Raw genomic sequence first — 22,021 nt, 5'->3', positions numbered from 1 at the left:
GCAGAAAGGAAAACGGAACCATTTTTGTTGTGTGATAACAAAATCAACCAATCAGACGCTTATAAAAAGACAAGAAATCTTTTTGGATTACGTGATTGGTGCGAAGTGAAATGACGCGCTAAATTTAACGTTCTTGCTTTCAAAAAAAAAAGTCGTAAATTCGTAATTAGGAAAACGAAAATTTTTTTCAAAAACAATTTTTATAGGCATCAACTATTGTTTATCTTGATTGAACATGGACTTCAGAATTTATAATAATAAGATGGGAAAGTGAGGTGAGAATGAAGGGATCAATAAATCAATATGTGTAAGGTAGTCCTATCTCATCTCAATGTCATCTTGTGTGCCTACTACCTAAAATTTTCCGAAATTTGCATTTCGTGATTTGTGATGAATGAATATTATTGTACCTCAAGTTGAAAAATAATAACCTGTACTGCAATAGTGATATGTTGATATTTTTTTTTCAGGAAATGGATTCATTAAAAACGATACATGCAACTTTTAAGTTTTACTTAGCTCCTGCTCCTTGCTCCAACTTCCAAGCCCAGGTAGATTTCCTTCATCCTTCCATTCCATTTAACGTTGATGCCTGAGAGTATCCTAATTTCCAGCAGCTTGTACTGGAGTGGAGGGAGTTACAGGAACTTTACGGTATCCTTAATTTAATCAGCACCAAATCTCAAAAATTGACTTTTCAATATCATGACACATACTTATGACATTACATTTCAAATAAATTTATCAGGACATCTACACATTCAGATCCTTTTCTTGAATTACACAACCAGTGGTATTACAGTTAGTATTTAGGCCTACGTCTAATCGCTGATTAGATTAAAGGAAAGATATAGGAGCAAGAAACCTAGCATCTCTTTTTAGTGATGTTATTTTTTTAGAATAAGTAAGTAAGTAAGTACTAAGTACCTAGGTATTTGAATTTCATCAGCGCAAAACGGTTCAAAGAAATAAAATCATTTCGAGGATCAACCACAATATTTGATATTTGATTTCCAGGATAGATATCTTCAATACGAACCGAAATTTCAACAGCATCAAGGTTAGGTACACCCTGAAAGATGTCAACTGAGAGCATAAATATTATAAAAAGTGGACCATGGAAGAAATATTGAATAGGTAGTAGATTTATGTACTACACACATTAATTTCAAAGAAGGTAGGCTAGTTTTTTAAATCTAGCAACAATTCAAAATCCTTTAATCAGACAGACATTTGAATTTAAATCCAAGTTTTAAGTAAATAACGATGAAATAATCTAAAAGTGAGTTGATAAATAAAGCTGAAACGAAGAACAGAAAATAATCGGTACAAAAATTTCATTTTACTCAGAAAAATACAAGTAGGTAGATGAACCAAAATTTTTGACAGTTGGTCAGTTTTTTTTTTTTAGTAAGTTACAGTTATAAGGCAAAATTTTCTTGATCTAATAACCGAATCAGGATTTCCTGCATCAAGTGTTACCTCAAGTAATTTTCACTCTTGGAATAACCATCAATACCATCATTTTCCAATCAGTTCTGAACTAAAAAAAATTGCACCGCTTTGTATTCAAAATTAATCGAACTAAATCGGTTCACAGTCACACATCCCAGGCAAAATTATTTGGACAAATAAAAATCATACAATTTATTTCCTACTAAAATATTTTGCGATATAAAATGAATTAAATATATTAGATGAATGATATAAAAGGAGAAAAAAGTAAAAAATTTAGAAATGAGTTTCAACATTTTTGGTATACTTTCACTCGCATTTTCTTTTTAAATTACTTCACGATATTAAAACAATACTTGTGTGCCATCGTTCGGGTTTACAATTAAATAATTATCAATTTATCTGCTACATTCGAATTCGTAAAAAAAATATAACGAAAAAAAAAATCGAAAATACTTAATGGAAGAGCATGCGCATTTAGATAGAAGTAAAAACATCGAAGTAAATGAAAATCGTTTGTATTCATCGCAAAATACATGACACTTTAAATGCGTTTTTTTTTCAAAATAGAGACCGAGTAAAAATAATTAAAAATTAAGAATAAAAACATACACTGATATTTAAAAAAGTTAAATCTAAATGTTTATAATAGCAAAATATTTAAAAAGCTTGATGAAACGATTATTTTTATGTATGCCAATAAAATATAACAGCAATAAAAAGTAAAATGCACACTGCGCTTTTATGCATCTGCCAAAATGTATAAATTTTTCAAACATAAGCTACGCCATATCAAAAAAAAAAATTATAAATACGACAAAAAAGGAGAATAATTCTCAACTGTACATACAACTGGTATCTGGTTGTGTGCGTGCGACTAGAAAATGGCCGAGACGACACACGTAGCAGATGATTTTGGGATGATAAATACATCGCGATAGATGTGTAACTTAACTTGAAATATAAATATTTATTCGTAAATTTATTCTCGATCATTCCTACGAAGTATATCTTCTACCGTTTCCTGCGACGCTTCGTTCAAGTCTGTCGCCTGTAAAATTACAAAAGTCATGAATTAACACCACATGAGTACATTGTCACCCAGACCATTACGTGTAATTTAAAATATCGCTGGAATATTATTGATAAGATGATAATCTAGCTTGCAAAAATTTCAATTCATCATTTGACAAGCGATCATAACGAACAACTACTATTCGTGTCGTGGTTATTTTTAAAATGCCAACTCGAGTGCGTAGCGAATTTTTTCACACAATGAGCACGCGCACACTTGCCAATGATGCTACGTCCATTAAGTTATGTTTTTTCCTCAAATATTCATTTTCGTCGCAAAACAAGAAGGTACTTTCGCTCAGCTATCAATAAATTTTACTGCTAATTTCGGTTGTACAACAACAGTACCGCGAAATAATTAAACAAATCGAAGTTACGTCAACTTAAGAGTTCTTTGCATGTACGATGAATTAAAAATATACGTTTGTTTCGAAGAGACAATGGCTGGAAGACCAATATAGTACTAAGTTTTCTTCATATCAGAATAAATAAAAAAACAAAAAACAAAGAACTACCATGACGTCATTTGGCAAATTTCAGGATCTAAATTTGTTAGTCATTTCATTCAACTCGTGGATGAAAAAGAATTTCGCTTATTTTTTACAATGCAATAGCTTTTTCTCATTCATTTCACGACCATATTATTTTCACAAAGAAACTTTCGAGCTTTGTTTTTTTCTTATGTAATCCTACCAACTACTACCAGTTGTACATATAATATAACGAATATAAACGTACCTGAATTGTTTTACTAACTCCATGTAGTGCTTTCTTTAGAGCATCAAAACTCGACGAGTAAACCATTTTTCTTTTTACGGTGGCGGTATCGGGGCACCACAACATTAAAAACAATTTTTGTTTTTTAGTGGCCTACAGGAGAACAACATAAATAAATCAATTGGTACACGATTCTTGAAGGAAAAATAGAAACATTCTAAATAAAAGCACCTAACCCTGCAAGAATAGTACCAGCAAGTAGATGAAAATCAAAGAAAAGACATAATATTTACCTCAGTCGTTCCTTGACACTGATGGCTGTACTCGAAATCAAACAGCCCATAACGACATTCTTCTTTGCCTCCCTTTTGAAGGTCCTCCAGAAAATCATCATATGATTGGTTTCTATTTCCTGAAAAATATAACAAACAGGTGAATATTTAATAAAATAACTTTTCGATATCGTAAGAAAAAATCTTTCATACCTATTACTTCTACATCGATTTCTTTTCCGTCTTTTATGTGAAAAACAACATAACGATGTTTCTTATCTTTCTTCACTTCTTCGTAAATAATTTTGCAAGCGTCGGCTACTTTAACTCCAGATGTCTGGAAAAAAAAATAAAAAATACAATGATCGAATAAATTATCCAGCTGTAGTTAATCAAGATACACACATATATACTTAGAAGCGAGTAAAAAATTTCATTTTACATGATAACAACATCGACGGAAATACAATATCTGTACTTGTGCACGTAAATCGAAGCAGTGATAAGCAGATCGAAAAAACCTAAGGTATTCTCGGATTTTGACCCACAACGCCAAGTATGACTAAGTTTTCGTTAGAATTTCAAAAATGAGTTATGTGGATTGGTATTTCATAAGCAGCATAAGTTACTCATCAATGAAGTGGCGATGAAAATCATGTTTTCGTAGGTAGGTATCTAGTTCTCGACGTTAGACGATTACTCAAGTAAATTATGTCTGCAGCGGAATATTGCATTTGAAGATGCTAACGGGCTTGATACACTATGTGTAATCATCGTATTAATAATAGCACAGGCACAACAGAGGATTTCTATTTTGTTTTCCACTTTTAATATTCAAGTAGCAAAGAGAGAACTCGTGACGTCATGCTGTCTAAGCAACGATGACCTCATTAAACCTATTTACGACCTTAATGAAATGACTAATAAAGTAAACTGTTCCCTGTTAATCATTAAGGGTGAGAGAATTTTTCACATCACAAGATTGACAATTTTTTTTTTTTTTTTGAAAGACCGCAAATTCGCAAGTTCACAACGCATCAGAAATGACGAAAAGTTCATGTTCATGTTGTGGTACGACTAGGCGAGGGTCAACACGACAATAAGCGGAAAACACATTCGTGATTTATTACAGAAAATAAAAACGATCGGCAAATTGTCTTTGATCAGTTTCAAACGTGTACATTGATGGAACTGAATACCGAATGTCGAAGAGAACATTGCTACGGGCTACGGGTAATCGAATCCATTACATAAAATACTCCAACCTGATTATCATCGTAGTGGTAAACGGGGAAAACACAATCCGAAAATGAGTAATTTTGACGTGTACTGGACTTACAGATACGTCTCATAAACGGTACAAGTATTTAAAATGGTTTCTTAAAAAGTAATACGACCCAGCTTTGAAAATAAACTTTCTAATCAAATACAAAGAAAAGCTCGCAACTATCTCCTTTTTTGTTTCACATGACAATGATACGTCAGACATTCGGGTACAAATAAAGACAGCATTTGATCACCTCGATGATGAATACTCAATCAATTAAACGCAGACAAAGGTTATGATCGGGTAAAAAATAAGATGAAGAATTGCACGAATTACTATTAATAGCGTGAAACACGAGATATTAGATCAACATTATGAAGATGGCCGACCCGGTATGTTGGATCATTACACAATTTCGGATAGAACAGTAAAGAAAGAAAAATAAGAAGTGAAACACTTACCATTATAACAAAGTAATCAAACTTAATTCGTACAAAAATTTCAAAAATATTTTTTAAAATATAATTACTAATACGGTTAACTTTTAGTTACAACGAAACAAATTAACATCAGCTATCTACTACACACACATAACAGACGATAAAAGTTACACTTTTTTTTGCACTCTGCAGCGTCAGTGTTACCGAAGCTGTGATTCAAAAGTTACGATATTGTTATTTATTGGAGATTTTCAGCTTGAAACACAATAGGTCGCGTAATGGCGTCAATATTAAAGAAAATATAATCGTGACTATTCTACAGAATAATATTGAAATGATAATTCCGTATACTGAAAATTGAACTTTAAGATAGCTATGCATGCATTAAAGCGACAAAGGAAGACACCATTTGCGTAGAAATTGGTGTTTTTCATAACTTGAAGTTTCATCCTATACCATGGGGATTGTGTTATTTTTAAAGTGGTATAATAACTGACGTTTTAGCCGTTGGATCTATTTTTATTCTCCGATTAAAATATGTATCATTTCAAATTCATTTTTCATCGTATAACGTTGAATGCTGAAACAATCTTTGTTAAAAATGCTGATAGGTTTCAATAAAAAAATAAAAGAAATTTTAATTGATGCAATTTCGCACACTGTCTGTATTACCCAATCAAACACATCTAACACAAGGAATGTACGATATTACCATAAAAGGTAACGATTGCATCAGTTTATCATTGTATCTCAAAAGCATAATTTTTTGCCGTAAATGCTGAAAATTTGTCAAAAAAAAATGTTGCTTTTTATCGATACGAATATTTGTTATCCAGATATACGTATATTTTGTGTGGGATTTGGAATAAGAAAGAACTACTTCTCGCTAAACTTTGTGTTTTATTCAAACATTACGATTACGAATCATCGAGTTTTTACCTTACAAATTTTTTAGATTATGTGATGTGCGTCAATTTTTGTAGTACTACGTAGAAATGATGAGTACGCATTACCTCATTGAAAGAAAGAGCAATACGATTTGCGATCTGCTTAAGATTTAAATATTCTCGATCTCGAACGATGATACAAATAGGCGGAATATAGGAATAAATATAATTTATAGGTTGACTGATTTCCATCGAACTAATGAAGTGAACATACTAAGTAGGAGTCTTGTGATCCTAATTTCGTTGAATTACTTCGATTTTCATGTAGTTGGAGATCAACATTTATTATCTTTTTGAAATTAGTATGGCTATGGAAAAGTATTAGGTATACCTATATGGATGAACGGATCACCGATTTTAGTCGAGTCCCGCAATTTCGTTTCGTGGTAAAAAAAAAAGAATTTTGAAAATGATAAGTCATTGCAACAGTGTTATTTTCAATGCGCAACAAAATGTTCAACGAATTCTCAATGAATGCGTGAATCACCGAAGAGATGATATAGATAGGTAGTCTTGAATTCTACATTACCTACCACGTTCTTGAATAGGATAGTGTATCGTGATTTAATTAAGTATGAATTTAGTAAAAAATGCGCATTTACGAGAGCTGAAAAAAAAGTACGAATGCGATGATGATGATGATGGGAAGGCACTAGGCAGTGATGAAAGGTGCGGGAAGTGCAATATTTGCTTGACAGAACACACTGTTTGCTGTACACGTTTCGTTCAATTGAGATTCGTTTGTTTTCGTATCCCTTTTGTTTTTGTTTTTAATACAACCTTCACCCGTCCAATCCAATTCCAAACACCAAAATGTTCAGCTAAATTAAAAATTAAAATTGTTAAATTCATGTTAAATTGGCAAAAACTTATAAAATCACGCCAATAATATTAATATTACATTACCCAAATGCACTATTTATGTTCATGTATTGTTTAATTGACAATTCGAAAAGGATGAGATGACCAATTGACCATTCAAAATTAGAAATCAAAAATTCAAAATTTTGCTGAAAATCCATCTCATACTCTTACCTATTATAACTGTCTGTACTCGACGTACTCGTATCTGTCCCTCCAGCTCAGTTACAAACTACAACCTTTGAATATGGATTTCTAAAAAAATTGAGAATTTAGTTTGTCAGGTGGAATGAATGGCAACGTCATTTCCCTCACGAAATTCTCCTTTATTTTTGAAAATGGAAATGTCATGGAGAAACCAAGTTTCCTCTTTTTGAAAATGAAAATTTGTGTCTTACATTGAAAATCTTTCAATTTTTCTTAATGAACTGTAGGTTTGCCATTTGCCAAGTGCCAGTACTCCAGTAGGTAATAGGTATAAATCATAGAGTCTCGCTTGCAGCAGCAACTATTCTCAAATTCTGAATAGTTGATCAAATTTAATAACAAACTACGAGTACCTACTGAAATTCTAAAATTCTAAAATGCATTTTTTTGAATAGGTGCCTATTTTTTGAAAATTTTTAAAAAAGAATATTATTATCCTTGCCTACTAACAGTCCTGCGGTCTTCAACTACTTAAAGTTTAATAAGTAATCAGTAGCAAAGAAATATAAATTGGTATTTCTTTATTCAATGTGTGTTGTGTGACGTCTTGAGACTCTTGGGGCATCTATCTACACATTTTTGATTTTTACATGCATTTCTCCGCGTCGTATGCGCCATATTTGTAAGTACATAGGTATTTAATTTTTTTTCATTTCAGTAGGCACTGCCGCACTGGGTAGGCATATAGATTGTACATACATATGCACCTATGTACCAGAGTACTGCACGGTTAAGTTAAAATAGCCGGATAACCGCCGGAGCTATCGGCTAATTTAACTACAGGTTACAAACTGCAGTTACTTTTGTCGGCGCGCGCAACCAGCGGTAAGTTAGGTTAATAACCATACGTTAACCGCATTCGGTTCTCTGGTGTCTCAACAATACATTTTGGTGACTCATCAAACAGATAAGACAGAATCGAACATTACATTTCCGATAAGAGCGCGGTATAATCGCAGGTAGTTTAGTCATTTTAACTACAAAATTATCCGCATAGGCTAACGCTAATATAACTGCTTTTGGATGAGTTATATTTGGTAGCTTACCGCACACGACACGCGACTAACGCAGATAACTTTTAACTATACCGTGCAGGACTCTGCTATGTACCTTGTAGGTCCAGGTACTATTACATTTATTAGTTTTGATAGAAAAGCAGTTATTCTTATTTATAGAGCTGTGCGCCGCCGAATAAACGCCGCCGCTGAGTGAAATTTTTGTCCTGAAAAGCCGCCGCTGAGAAACGTCAGGCGTGAGCCCAACGCCGCCGCCGCCGCCGCCGAAAGAATTGTCGGCGGCGAACATAAAATTTACTGCCAAAAGTGCCAAATTGGCATTTTAAATTTAGTTTACAAATTCAAAATTTTCAAAATCTTTTGCCCTCGCTTTGCTCGGGTATATTGTTATCTTTTCTCCCCCCCCCCAGTTTGTGTTTCAAGTGTAGAAAAATTGACTTCTTATAAGAAATCCATTCACTCTCAAAAACCCTGTGGAGGAGGGGGGTTACCCGATAAAACGCCGCCGCCGCCGCCGCCGCCGGTCATTTTCAGCTTTGTGGCGCGCCGAGCACGCCGCTCGCCGCCTATGAAATCGGTGCTCAACGCCGTCGCCGAAGGATTTTTTATCGGCGCACAGCACTACATTTATCATCTCACACAATAGCTCACTCTAGCTCGGCAGAGTAGGTAGGTAGGTCTAGGTAACTGTGTACTTTCCCGATATTTAGATTTAAATTTTCTTTTAATCATTTACCTACCTACCTACCTATCTGTAAAAATTGGTTGAAAACAAAAAAAAAAAAATGATAATAATAAAGATTCCTCTGCATTAAGTTGAAAGTCCTCTCATTCTGATTGTATATATGTATATAGTCTAGTTTTGAATCAAAATAATATCCTTTATCAAAAGTAATGATAATGAATAATGATCAAGGCCTTTTATAATATTTTAAATATTTCATTTCATACCAGGGGCACGCTTGTGATTCCACCCCATTCCCTCCGAGAGAAATATGGCGAGTGAGCACTGTGAGCAGTGAAAGTGATTTTTAATGTGTGAAGTTGCCCGTCATCAAAGTTGAAAGTGGAAGGAGTAACATCAATATGAAAATCTTGAACAAATTTAAAAGTTTCGTCAAATAATTTTTCTTTCAATTTTATATACTGGTAATTAATTATTTTGAAGGTGGAACGGAAAACTTATCTAACGTTTTTCAGCTGTTCATGCAAGTTTTAATTTCTATTTATTTATGCAACTCTACCTAGTAGCAACTTAGCAAGACCAGGCATAATTCATTCATTTAAATTCAAAAAGTTAATCGTATTATCTAGTGTTTATCGAATCAGAATTTTTATTTTTCTCTTTGACATTACTTGATTGATAGTATGATAGTTGATGTTGATAGTGATACCGATTTTCAATATTTTCAATTATTTTTTCATTTTCAATCAAGAATCAGGATTCAGGACAGGATTTAGGATTATTTATCAGGGGCAGCGAGCCAGCGACTTTGGATTTTAAATTTTTATTTTTCTGGACCTCTCGCTAAAAATGAATCAAGTTAAACGGGCCAAACAAAAGCGAAGAATTTTTTTGAAAAAAAGGTCAAAAATATATTCTCATTCGACATTTCAGTTTTCACTCAAACTCAACTCAAGAACTCAACGCTGTGTTGAGTGTGTAGTAATTTAATATTAGTAAAAATTAAAATGAGCGAGCGTATATGTATGGGATGAGATTACATTACGCTCATTGGTCTCTGACTAGTGACTAGATTACTCAACACTCTCAACAGATCTGAGATCAGTACATGATCAATCAGTATCACAATATTCAGTAATTGTCACACACAAATCACAATCATACACTACACTACTTACAGTACTTTACTTACTAGGTACTTTTATTAAATTTAAATTAAAAAAAAAAAAAAAAAGGAATGGGTGATTGAAAGAAACGAACGAATCAACTCATGCGCATAATCCAGTCAACAGTGTCGACGCGTTGCGGTTGAAAAAAAAATATCAATGGTGTTTCTCGTTTTGATAACAGAAGGAAGCAGGCAAAATTTTACATCAATATATTGGCGTAGTTAGAGGTCAGGACGAAATTTTTCCAACTGTAAATCAATTGATACATGTTAAATCGTTTTTTTGAGTATTCGCAATATCGTGAATCGTAAGAATGGGTTTAATTCCAAAAATTACGTTTGGAGATTACCCAGCTGCATATAATCCCAGAGTGCACGGTCCTTACGATCCTGCTCGGTACTATGGAAAACGTAAGTTAAAACTTGAAAGTTAATTTTAAATAATTAGGAATCCAGTATTCTCCATATGTTCATACTTATAAGAAATATGAAATTCTTCGGTTCTAGCTGACACTCCTTTCGGCCAAGTAAAATTAGGAGAGTTGGGTGCTTGGTTTTCGCGACGTGATAAATCCGTCAGAGGAGCAGCTGGGTTGTGGAGTAGAGGTAAGCTACATGTTGAACTATCTCGAATGTATACTTTATGTTTTGTAATGAATAGTGCAATGCCTAGTAGTTATGACAATTTCCGAAAATTTTATAATGATGAATTATCTATTGCCTTTCTTCACAGCGTTCTGGAGGTGGCAACACAAGTACGTCCAACCCAAAAGAGTAACTGGTGCCTGGGTTCTTCAAACAATAGTTCCAATGATGATGTTCATGTATTCCATAAACTTCGGCAAAAAATGTAATGTATAAGTCTCCTCTGTAGTATAATGGTAATTTATTGAATTTATTAATTTTTACTTTGCTTTCAGTGGTTCATCGTCATCACAAATATCATTAAAAGCTACGTTGAATTACATAGCTGTGCGCAGAGGTTCGAAGATGCTGTTGGTAAAATAGTAATAGTATATAACGAGATGGTTTTATTCGTAATATTTCAGTTAAATATGTGAGTAGTAATTTAAAATAAAATTATTCCGCGATCGTTTACTTTAGTAAATTTATTTTCCAACAATGAACACATTTTACAAAGCGAATTTTGAATACTTGCATAATTATCATCTTCACGAAATTTTTTGACATATTATGTATATCTAACGTATTTTATGCGTAATTTTCCATAGTACAGAACCATGCTGACAGAAGTTGATTATCGAATTCTTTAAATGCCATAATATCTTGCGCACCGTCACTAGAGTTACAGCATTCATTTTCTATATGAGTTTAGTCCAAATCCAAGCATCCTTCGGATGTACATGAATTTGTGGTTGTAAATTTTTTATCCTCTACTAAAATGGTAGAATTATCTGCCGTTATAGTCGTCAGGGTAGTTGTTGGCAAATGAAAACACGAGTCTTCTAGTAATGTATTTAGAGATTGTACTACTGATCCACCAGAAAGAGTGTATTATAAAGTTGATTGTGTAGATGGAATAGAAGAAACAGTTTGTGTTACATCTTCTGTGAGGCAATTCCCTGCTGAAATGACTGAAGAAGTTGATGATGAATTTTAAAATGAGTTCGTACTATTATTGGACATTGCTGAGTACCTAATTGAAAATTTCATCTGAAAAATCGAGTAATGATGATGCTTGGTTTGTATTTTCGCTCCCAATATTATCATCTTTTGGATCTTCAGTTTTATGCAATTTAAATTTTCAAATGCATCTGATTCATAGTGTCTACGTAAATTACGTGATTGGCGAATAGTGACACGGCATAGCTTACAAATTATGTACTGGCAAATCCGAAACTTTCATTGATCAGGCTGAAAGATTTTCCAATACGTACAGATAAATTTTAACGTTGTCTCACAGAATTTTTTCAATATGATTTTTAAAATAATATGTACTTACTTACTAAATTTGACGATGCGAGGTATTTTTAATTTGTTCTTCTCCATTGATCTTCTATACTTAGACTTACAAATACGTGAAACCGTTCCAGTTCAGAAAAAAATATTCATGGATATTAAAATACCCCAGCACTAAGCACATACATATATGCAACCATTATGTACATTTTTCGATCTTCAAAATTGACATTTGAAACAAAAAGTCAACTATAACTACTTGTCTACAAAGGTGTTTTTGTTTATTGACACCAAACTGAATATCTAAAAAGTGTTTTCAACATCTTCTAAAAATTCCACATACTAATTACTATACAAAAAATCATACAGTTAGATAACAGTAATCAAGTCGCCAAAAAATGAGGAGAATTAGCTAAATCAGTTGCAATGTGACGCAGTGCATGGAAGATCGGTGCAGATGTATTTTATCAAAAACTCTGCTAAATTTTGGTGCCAATATTACATTGTTCTATCTGTAATACATAATGCACAGAAGAATATTAGACCTAGATTGAATGACGATACATTATTGCATGTGGAAGTGTAATTACACCAAACTTTTTGCATATGTGATTGTTATTATTACATGCGAGTGTAAAACTCATAAATAGGTAGCTAGGTACCTAGTGTAATGTAGTAAAATAATTAACCAAGTGAATTAACACGGAACACCATCTATTCAAATAAATAATTTTTAATAATGAGGCGGTACTCGAAATTCAACGACAGTTCTATCAAGCACATTAAGACATGAAAAAATTGAAAATCAAAGTTATTGATACCTTCAACATGAGAGTAAGACTCATTGGACTTAATGTTGTGAAGCAAAATTTTGTTCCAATGGAGAAATTTTTGTATTTTCTGACGATGTTTTGAATAATGTAGGAACATTTGTCGTATTTGAATGAGCAGCAGGCCTACTTTTCTCTTTAAGTTTTAAGCAAGAATTAATTTTTTTATGCCGCTTTCTTTTTTGTGTTATAATTTTGGTTTTGTCGTCTTTTCCATTATCATTTTCACTTTAATGCGATTGAATGTTATGATCGTTTGGTTTTACGTTCTGAAAGAACAAATCAAAAGCTACGTAGCTACGACTAAGTCATTTCATCTCGCAATTTTATAATTGAAATTATTCATATTTTATGTAGGTCTAGGTACCTCTACAGTGGTTGTATGGGAAGATAATGACGAAGCCAAGGTAGGTAACGAATTTTACACCAAAGCTGCTGGTAGTGCTGGTGATAACGCGCGAATATCTAAAAATTGAGCAGCTTATAATAAAGATGACAGTTTTTCAGCATCTATATTGTGGTTTGTGGTCAAGCTGCGGGTTTAAACGAGAATTATGGATGGGAAAGGCATTGAAGCAAAAGTCCAACATTTTAAAATAATTTTTCTATCAAGTCTTAGGTTCTAAAATTTTAAAAATGATCTTCGAACACGTGCGGAAAATATACAAATGAAAAAGCTTCTATAGGTAGGTAGTTAAGTACCCAGTGTTGTATGTACTGATAAATTCGCTGCATTTATTCGATACATAATTTAACATGTGTGTAGAAATGAATACGCAGTCATATTCGTCAATAAATTAACGACCTAGATGTCGCGAATGGAATTGCGCCTCATGTAAACAAATTTTAAATCGTTTAATAACATTGAATTGATGAGTCGATAATTAGCTCTGAGCGAAAATAACTTGGTCACAATACGCAAGCGCGCAATTGAATGTAAGTTAAATCTTGGCTAGAAAAATTCTAAAAACTTGGTTCTATTTATTATTAGCCAAATGTATTATTATTAAGAACAAAAGATACACGTTGACAGTCTTGATTCTGATATCTATTCAGTTAAATTTGGCTTTTTGCCAACGGTTTTTTTGATTTTATTTCATTTAAATAGCAAATCAAGTAAGTGAACTTTTTTATTGCGATTACCTACCTACTAACTCATTATAACCTTTTCATTGTTTTCACTTTTCACTAGTATTAATCTGTCTCTTGTTGAATATGAAACACGTTCATTTGCTGGGTAGTTCACCTATCTACATCTGTAATGCTTTTTCGTACTGGATTTTTTTTTTTAAATACCTGGACAAAATGGATACCTATGTAGATATCTAAGTACCTATCTACATACTTTCCATAATTCACTCTAGATATTTATGATTTTTCAATAATATTGACATCCACCTCATCGAATACTAAAATAGGTGATTTGTTCAAAATTTCGTCACCGAAGGCTTATCATTTATTTTTAGATTTTGTTGACAAACATTAATGCCCTTATCGGTGACATTGAACTACAAATTGAAATAAGTTTTTTCCTTTTTTTTTTTTTTCGTAGTTTAGACGTAATTCTCGCGAATTGTGATACTTATAATCAGTCTATTTTGAATCGTTTTAGTTTATTTTATACGGATTTTTGCACAATATCGTTTCGAACGAAGTATTAGGTAATCATTTCTTTTTCAGAATGATCAAGTCTGAGCGCATTATTCCCGTCACATTAACAGGATCTTATTTCTCTCGGATAAACCTCAACCAAATAGAGAGATTAGAAAAAGAATTCGCTAAGAATAAATTGATACATGCCACCGATTTGGAATTATTAGCTGCTGAAATGGCTCTGAATGAAAAAGATGTGCAGGTAATGAAATAAATTTTTTTATTTTTTATTTTACTCGCTTATAAATCCAAGTGGTAGGCAGAAATGTTGAGAAACTCTTCCTCACTCTGAACTAAATTTTTTCGATTTGGAAAAGAAAATTGGATCCAAAATAATTAAGAAGCTCAAATTTTTCAAAATAGGTAGTAGGTTAGGCACCTATATTTACTTACCAACCTACTTGTTAAAGTGACCCTGCCTCAGGAAAATTCGCGACCTCACCTACTTGAGGCCTCTTCAACTTTTTCATCTGCAGTAGACCCACTGAGCATGAGGTCTAAAAATGAAAAAGATGGTAGTTTCGTTTCGAATAAATTTTTTTGCGACCAATTCAGTTTTGAGAAAAATAAGAAATTATAAGTATTATAGAAACTATTTTGTTCGTTTTTTGCCATTTCGTCTAGTTAGCCTGTAGATACTTACTTAGGTTCTACGAGTATTCATTTTGAAACTTTACAGCCATACCTGATTGCTCCTTGAAATGTCAATATAGGCAACTTATAGGTATTCATATCTTCCACGCAGTGTTGTTCATTTTGCATAACATGCAGGTATTATTTAAGAAATCTAAAAGAAACCTAAAACAAAATTTGATTTATGCCAGAAGTTCTGATGGGATACCACGTATGATATTAACGCTACCTATTCTACAAGATGGGTAACTTTTCAATCTGGCAAAAAAAAAGTTCAAGAAAAAATCTCGAAATAGGCACCTAAAATAAAAATTGGAGCTCTGTGAGCCAATACTCATTCAAGTTCTATATTTCAAAAAAAAAAAAAAAAAAAAAAAAATGATCTTTTATATAATTTTGCGAAAAATCTTATGGGAAAAGGGTTTTATTTATCAATATCTTTAGGTCATTATTTCTATGTCAGAGTATACTCTACTTATTAGAAGGAAATCATGTTAATAAAAAAGTTGGTTTTCAATGTGCTCGCCATAAAAATGCAAACTTTTTCACTCAATCTTTTCTCAAAAAAAAAAAAAAAAATGAAAAATTGTGTTTGAGAACATTATCCATGCACACATCATTGACTCTAAATTGAAATGTTACATATGTATATTTAAAACATTAGGTACTTATTCAAAAATTTAGCCCCTCATGATATCCTTTTCTTGGCAAAATTATACCTTTAAATATGGTTGTGATTCGAATGTGACCAAAAATGTATTTTTGTTGGTAATTTTTGGATGCTTTTAAAAAATTCAATTCCTCGTAGGACATTCTATTTTTCATTAGTGTTGCTGAACATTTTTCGAGAACTACCTTACCAGCTCTGGCAAAAAAATGAGTGAACTAGGTCCTTCAAGTTGAAAATTTTTTTAAAATAAATATTATTATTATTATTCCTATCGTTTAGTTTTTTGAGTGGTATGGTATGAACCAATTTTCAAAATTTTCAAACAAAGTTTCACACAAAAGTTAGGAGGCATTAATACCAAATTGACTGACTTGTTTTCTCGAAAAATATTTCTGCTAATAAGATTTCCTATTACTGCACCTAATTATCATTTACTTACTTAATTATGCTATATATAGGTAGGTAATAATTTATATAATCACTTCTGCATTGAATTTCAGGCATGGTATCACGATAGATTAGCTAAATGGAGACGAGATCAAGGTTTATCTGACATTATTTGACCATAAGAGTATGAAACGGGGATATTTGAAACATTAAAACCACCTTACGAGCATAAGTATTCAATAGCATTTAGATAGGTAGGTATTCCTATATATCTGCAATTATACAATTTTTTCCAATATGTAATCCTATACCAAATAAACAAACACATCCAAGTTAAGTATGTATTAGGTCTATAAGTACTCGAAATCTATTCAAAAATATATAAATATTTTTAAACCATCATATAACGAGCATTTTGTAAGTACCTATTTGTTCTTTCATTCAGCAATCGAAGGGAAGATAGGTAGGTAGGTATATTACGAGGTGAGGAGAGAAACATTAAGCGTATCGAGTAAAATTATAGTAGGTACCTAAAATATACTTACACAAATCATTCATAACTGAATGAACATTCTCGAAGCTCAAAGTTTAATAGTTGAGTATAATTTTAGAATTGACATCACTTACGAACGTAAAAACACCTACGACAATTTACGCCGACAAAGTTATTTTATTCGTGAATCCGTGAAATTCACAAAGGATAAACTATTTCTCATATTACGCGTCTCGGAGAAAGAAATTTATATTTCGATGACATCTGCGAAGTAATATATCATGTTTTCTAAAGTCTATAATGGAATGGTCTTTTTAAGATGATTCTCAAGTGCATCATAGATAGGTAGATATTCATTTCCACGGTGGACTATGTGGACAGGTGTTGAACTATGTACCTACGGGACATTAATATAGTGATTTGATTTTCATTCACATGATGTAGGTAGCTACATTGTGCTTGATTTTTTTTCTCATCTTCGGCGTGTTTTATTTCCATCGTAAAATTTTTCTCTTCGTTTTGAATTAGACCGAGAATGTGGGTGAAAAATTGTTAATCGAAGTGATAAAAATAGGTAGATATTATGCTCCTTTTATAATACCGTGATCAAGTACTTGATCTTGATGTAATGAATGGTACCTACATATAGACATACCATATACTCAGGTGTGAACATTAAAAAAACTACTGAGAATTTATAGGAGTTGCTCTACGTACCTAGGTAGGTATCTATTTATGTACATATTATCCATATTCAGAACAAAATTAGTACATTTTTTAGCCATGTCCTACATCAGTTGATTTATTGATAAGCTCAGAGCTCTTTCTAAGTGACTAAAATTTTTAAAATTCAAAATACGAACTTCATTTCAGTTAGGTACTGGAACTTTATTTACATATTGGTTTAGATGGTTCCATACCGAATTTCGGAATTGAAAATTTTGCTTATTAGGCTTCTTTAGACCTACTGATGAAAATGGACATTGTTTAGTCCATTCAAATAATTGTACAGGAGTGCAGATCGAATATTCGTCCATTCAGGAACTTGGCGTACGATTGAATAGATATACTATGATTATAGGTAGGCAACATATTAGGCTTGCCTATACGATACGAATATATATAGATTAATAATATGTTACGCAATGTCTATAAAATGGAGAATAACTCAGCCAGTAATAATGAAATTTATGATGGGAAATACTCTTTGGATGCTAGGGACCGACTGACCATCATCACGGATGATTTAGTAGAAGATGATTACCGGAACCGTTTAGTGTTGTTAACACCGAACCAGAATTCGGCTGGTTACAAACACGACGAATTTACTTTATAGTTACCTCTTTTTGAACATTCATCATTATTAATGCCGCTATTTCCAGCATACACATGAACGAATCAATTGTTATGTAATAACATTCAACGTGATTTAACCAATTGTGCATAACAAAAGGAATTGATTTATTAGTTTTTACTCGCCATGATAGCGAAAGCGATCTCTAATCGTAACAGTAGATAAGTTCATATTTCTCTGATCGTAGTGTGAAAATAATTTGCTCGAATATCGAGTTTATTTACCTATACATTAATAGTCTGTCTTTGATCGGTGCGAAGGTGGTTGACATGAATGAACAGGATCATAAGCAGGGGTGGAAGGATAGTCGGCAGCTATAATCTTTCTGTTCAGCAAGACCAAGACCGAAGACATTAATCGAAGCAAAGTAACGGGAGCATAAAGGAATCTCCGAACAGCTTGTGGTAAATTATGGCAAGCACGCTTATCTTCCATCGTCGTAACAACTTGACGTTGTTGCCCAAATTAAAGTTTTGAAAATTTTATGAATTGATCATTTTGTACACTCGAACTTATTGTCTGAAAGTCGCTGGAAGTGAGTTGATTGAAGTATGGTCGGAGTCCCGGAGGTGAGGGAAAACCAAAATCTAGCTGCCCATCAGGTTAATATCCAACAGTTCAGCAGGTAGGTATTTTAAATTAAATACTGGAAAAAAATAACTCAGTGTTGGAAGCTCTAAAATGTCTGGCATTCTTCGAGGAATGTATTTTGGATGTTCTGTTCATATCAAGTAGGTACATAGCAACTAAAACATCAGTTTTCCACCTCAATATTGCTATGCCTTAATTTCGAGTATTTTATTTTATTTTTTTTGATTTTTTGGCTTAAAAAGAATTAAATTTTGTATTTTGGAACTGTGGTGAAGAGTTAGAAAAGTTCCCTTGTCAATATCCAAAGCTCCAGCACCAAGAATTACAAATTGTAGGCTTACCTTCTTAAAACCCATCTAGAGCAAATAAATGTTGCTTCTCGCTCCATATTTCACTGAGAAATTGCCTCGTGGAAATATTATACCAAAAGTTTGTAAGTCGTGAAATGAGCAAAATTTTCACCTAGGTACCATACGTTTTTTTGGCTCAGATTGTTTATTTTTTTAATATTAAAAAAATTGGAGTTGATGAAAAAAAATTTCGTGAGTCATGCGTACGTGCAATTTGTAGCACTTGTGGTACCAAAAGTAAGTACAATATACGTACGTAGATAACCCACAAAATTTCAGGTCTTTTATTTTATTGAAACTCCTTCTAGAAAACAATTTTGTGAATAGTTTTTTTCTTTGGCCATCTCTTCAATACATATACATACTTATTAGCCCTATGTTATCGAAGTCGCATTCTCATGGATTCAAATTTTCCCCTAAAGAACTGTGAAAAATTTAAGGAGCACCTAGAATTTTTCGAACCGTAAGTTATTTTCCGATCATGAGCCATTTAAATTTAATTTTTTCCAGAACTTTGATGTGTCTTTTTTCATTTTCAATGTAAGATTGTATTTATTTACCTAAAGTGTGTTAAAATGTGACGATGAGAAGCAGCTAATAAAATGTTCCAATTTTTCTAGTTTTGACACCATCATTCAACTTGAATATCCAAAATGGCTGATATTCTTATGGTCCACTTCTTAAAAAAATGTTTGAAAAATTTTAGGGACATAGGTAGGTATAGAAATTTGTGAATTGTTTTTCAATTACTTAGAGATACCCATAACTTTCTCAGGGTTTTAAAATACGTTTTTGGATCAGTAGCTGCAGGAAAAATATTTTCAAAATGTAAGTAGGTAGGTACTTGAGAAATTTCTTTGAAAAAATTGTAGAAAAATTGAAACATCACTAAAAAAAAACAATTTGCAACGTTTAAGCTCATAAATTGAATTCTTCTTCATCTTCAACAATTTTTCTAAAACAACTGAGAGGCTGGTTTAAAAAATCACCAATATCCAAAACCAAAAATATATGTATATATTTGTGCTTTTGAAAGAAAATTTGGCAAAAAAAGATCATGAAACCATGTTTCCAAAAAATACTCTTCCTTTTCATTAATGTTGTCAAATTTTAAAAATTCACATTTTGACAGGGGTTGTTTAAAAAACTGTTGTTGATAATCAACTTTTTTAAAAGGGAAAATTCAAAAAAAAAATTCGCATTTTCTTTGATAATAAACAAACTAGACAGTACCAAAATCAAATTTTCGCTCCCTAATTTAATTGAAGTAGATACCTAGGTAGGTATGCTATTTAAGCCTTAAGAAAAATTAGGCGATTTTTCAGACCAAACCACCTCAATTGGGTCTATCTACTCCAAAAAAACTTCTTTGATTACTCATTTTGAAGACGGGCTTCGAAAGAATGATGAAACAAAAATCCATGCGAAGTTCATGACTTTTTAGTTTGCAAAATTTGCGAGAAATTTCCCACTAATAATATACTTACCTACTCATGTTCCAAAAATGGGTATGTATAGAACTTGAATTTCGAGTTTATACGATTGAAATATTGCGAAGGATTATTTTGTGAATCCTAAATATGGAAAAAACATGAGCCCACGCACTGGATACATTTTCTTCATATTCAAGTAGGTATACCTACTAGGTTGATTTGCGTGTTTTTTAAAGCTCAAGTCGACTCATCCCGGACCACAGGAAAAAATTGGTTTTCAACATTGATATTCATAAAATTAGAATTTTCCTTGGTGCTGTTTTTTGCTGGCTTGAAAAGCTGAAACTATAAGACGTTTTAACGAGTTTATCCACATTTGAGCCGATTTTGAGAGTGACACCTCAAGAGTGGTTTTTTGAGGTGTCACTCTCACTCCAAAACGGCTGGAAATGGTAGAATTTGCGTTCCGACGGTTAATTCTTGAAGAAATACAGCGATTCGCACAAATATCAAACATTTCTTAAACAGGTCGAGTGTAATATACAACTTGTTTTTAGCTGCCCAACTTCATATTCACGCCTTCTGGAGCAAATTCAAAATTCTGGAGAAATTGAAAATCGCACTGGAGGCTCCAGAATGGCTGGAAATGGTAAAATTTTGATTTGGGGTGTTAGTTACGAACAAAATACAACGATTCGCGCAAATTTCAAAAATTTCCTCACAAACATGTTATCTTTTGATTTTTTTAATTTTTTAATTTTGAAAAAAGCTGATCAAAAAACCACTCTTGAGCTGTCACTCCCAAAATCGGTTTAAATGTAGATGCACTCTCTGGAGAAATTGAAAAATCGCGCTGGAGGCTCCATAATGGCTGGAAATGGTAAAATTTGGATTTGGGTAACTATAATATTAGTTTTGGGACTTATTTTGACCATTTTTACTGATCAAGTACGTACTTTTTAAAAAAACACAAATCGCAAAAAACGGTCAATTTTGAATTTTCAAAAATCCGCCAAAAATCGAAAAATGAACTTGGGCAGCTGAAAATTTGGTTTTGGGGGTTTTAGACCATGCTCTTTCCAAAAATCGCAGTCCCGTTCAAATCGGAGTGTGACACCTTGAGAGGTTTCCTTGTTAGACTAAGTATAATGTAAGCTAAAAGATATTGGTGGATTTTCATAGGCTACTTATCTGCGTAATTTTGCGCTGAGTGCTTCAAGTAAAAAAAGTACCTTATCCACTATTACCTGCATGTTTACTTATAAGTACGAGTATCTATTCATGAGTAGGTACACTTAGGTACGTGATACGCAATTGTATCAATATTCTAGTCAAGTATCAAATTAAACGATGTACGCGAGCTGGTACACGGCATGGCACACGATGAAGAAGAAGAAAAAGAAAAAAAGTTAATTAAACGTCCTCGCCAGTTTTTTTTCGCCATCGAATAAAGTCGTATAAACAATAAAACGTCAAAAGGAAAAGGAGTAATAAGTTGAAAATAGTTTGTTATGAAACCATCAAGGGTATGAGTTAAATATACAAAAGAACGTTTTATATACACGGAGGTAAGAGGGCAGAAGGAAATTACCCTTTTC

At 32.7% G+C, this 22,021-nt stretch overlaps 2 protein-coding genes across 2 annotated transcripts; one reads left to right on the top strand and one right to left on the bottom strand.

Moving 5' to 3' along the window:
* Positions 1 to 1,632: 1,632 nt before the first annotated feature.
* tsr (Cofilin/actin-depolymerizing factor homolog tsr) lies at positions 1,633 to 5,407 on the bottom strand. The gene is made up of 5 exons (XM_065358006.1): positions 5,247 to 5,407; positions 3,732 to 3,855; positions 3,540 to 3,658; positions 3,268 to 3,399; positions 1,633 to 2,506 (listed from the first exon to the last, which is right to left on the bottom strand). Exons 1-5 carry the CDS (start codon positions 5,247 to 5,249, stop codon positions 2,438 to 2,440), a joined length of 447 nt encoding a protein of 148 aa, XP_065214078.1. The 5' UTR covers positions 5,250 to 5,407; the 3' UTR covers positions 1,633 to 2,437.
* Positions 5,408 to 10,275: 4,868 nt separating this feature from the next.
* On the top strand, positions 10,276 to 11,205 carry ATPsynF (ATP synthase, subunit F). Its single transcript, XM_065354356.1, has 4 exons — positions 10,276 to 10,520; positions 10,617 to 10,715; positions 10,843 to 10,959; positions 11,030 to 11,205. Exons 1-4 carry the CDS (start codon positions 10,424 to 10,426, stop codon positions 11,056 to 11,058), a joined length of 342 nt encoding a protein of 113 aa, XP_065210428.1. The 5' UTR covers positions 10,276 to 10,423; the 3' UTR covers positions 11,059 to 11,205.
* The last annotated feature ends 10,816 nt before the right edge of the window (positions 11,206 to 22,021 follow it).

Source organism: Planococcus citri, chromosome 3 (genome assembly GCF_950023065.1).
Source record: "Planococcus citri chromosome 3, ihPlaCitr1.1, whole genome shotgun sequence".
Classification (NCBI taxonomy): Eukaryota; Metazoa; Arthropoda; class Insecta; order Hemiptera; family Pseudococcidae; genus Planococcus; species Planococcus citri.
Note: the sequence above shows the minus strand (reverse complement) of the source record. Positions and strands in the feature narration are given on the sequence as shown.

What these genes read in the sequence shown, in the direction of transcription:
- tsr (XM_065358006.1), bottom strand. An exon ending in AGTGTCAAGGAACGACTGAG is followed by an intron (nt 3,400 to 3,539) that starts GTAAATATTATG and finishes GTTCTCCTGTAG; the next exon opens with GCCACTAAAAAACAAAAATT. An exon ending in GAGTTAGTAAAACAATTCAG is followed by an intron (nt 2,507 to 3,267) that starts GTACGTTTATAT and finishes GTAATTTTACAG; the next exon opens with GCGACAGACTTGAACGAAGC.
- ATPsynF (XM_065354356.1), top strand. Translation starts at nt 10,424, where the DNA reads ATGGGTTTAATTCCAAAAATTACGTTTGGAGATTACCCAGCTGCATAT. An exon ending in TGCTCGGTACTATGGAAAAC is followed by an intron (nt 10,521 to 10,616) that starts GTAAGTTAAAAC and finishes CTTCGGTTCTAG; the next exon opens with CTGACACTCCTTTCGGCCAA. An exon ending in AGCTGGGTTGTGGAGTAGAG is followed by an intron (nt 10,716 to 10,842) that starts GTAAGCTACATG and finishes CTTTCTTCACAG; the next exon opens with CGTTCTGGAGGTGGCAACAC.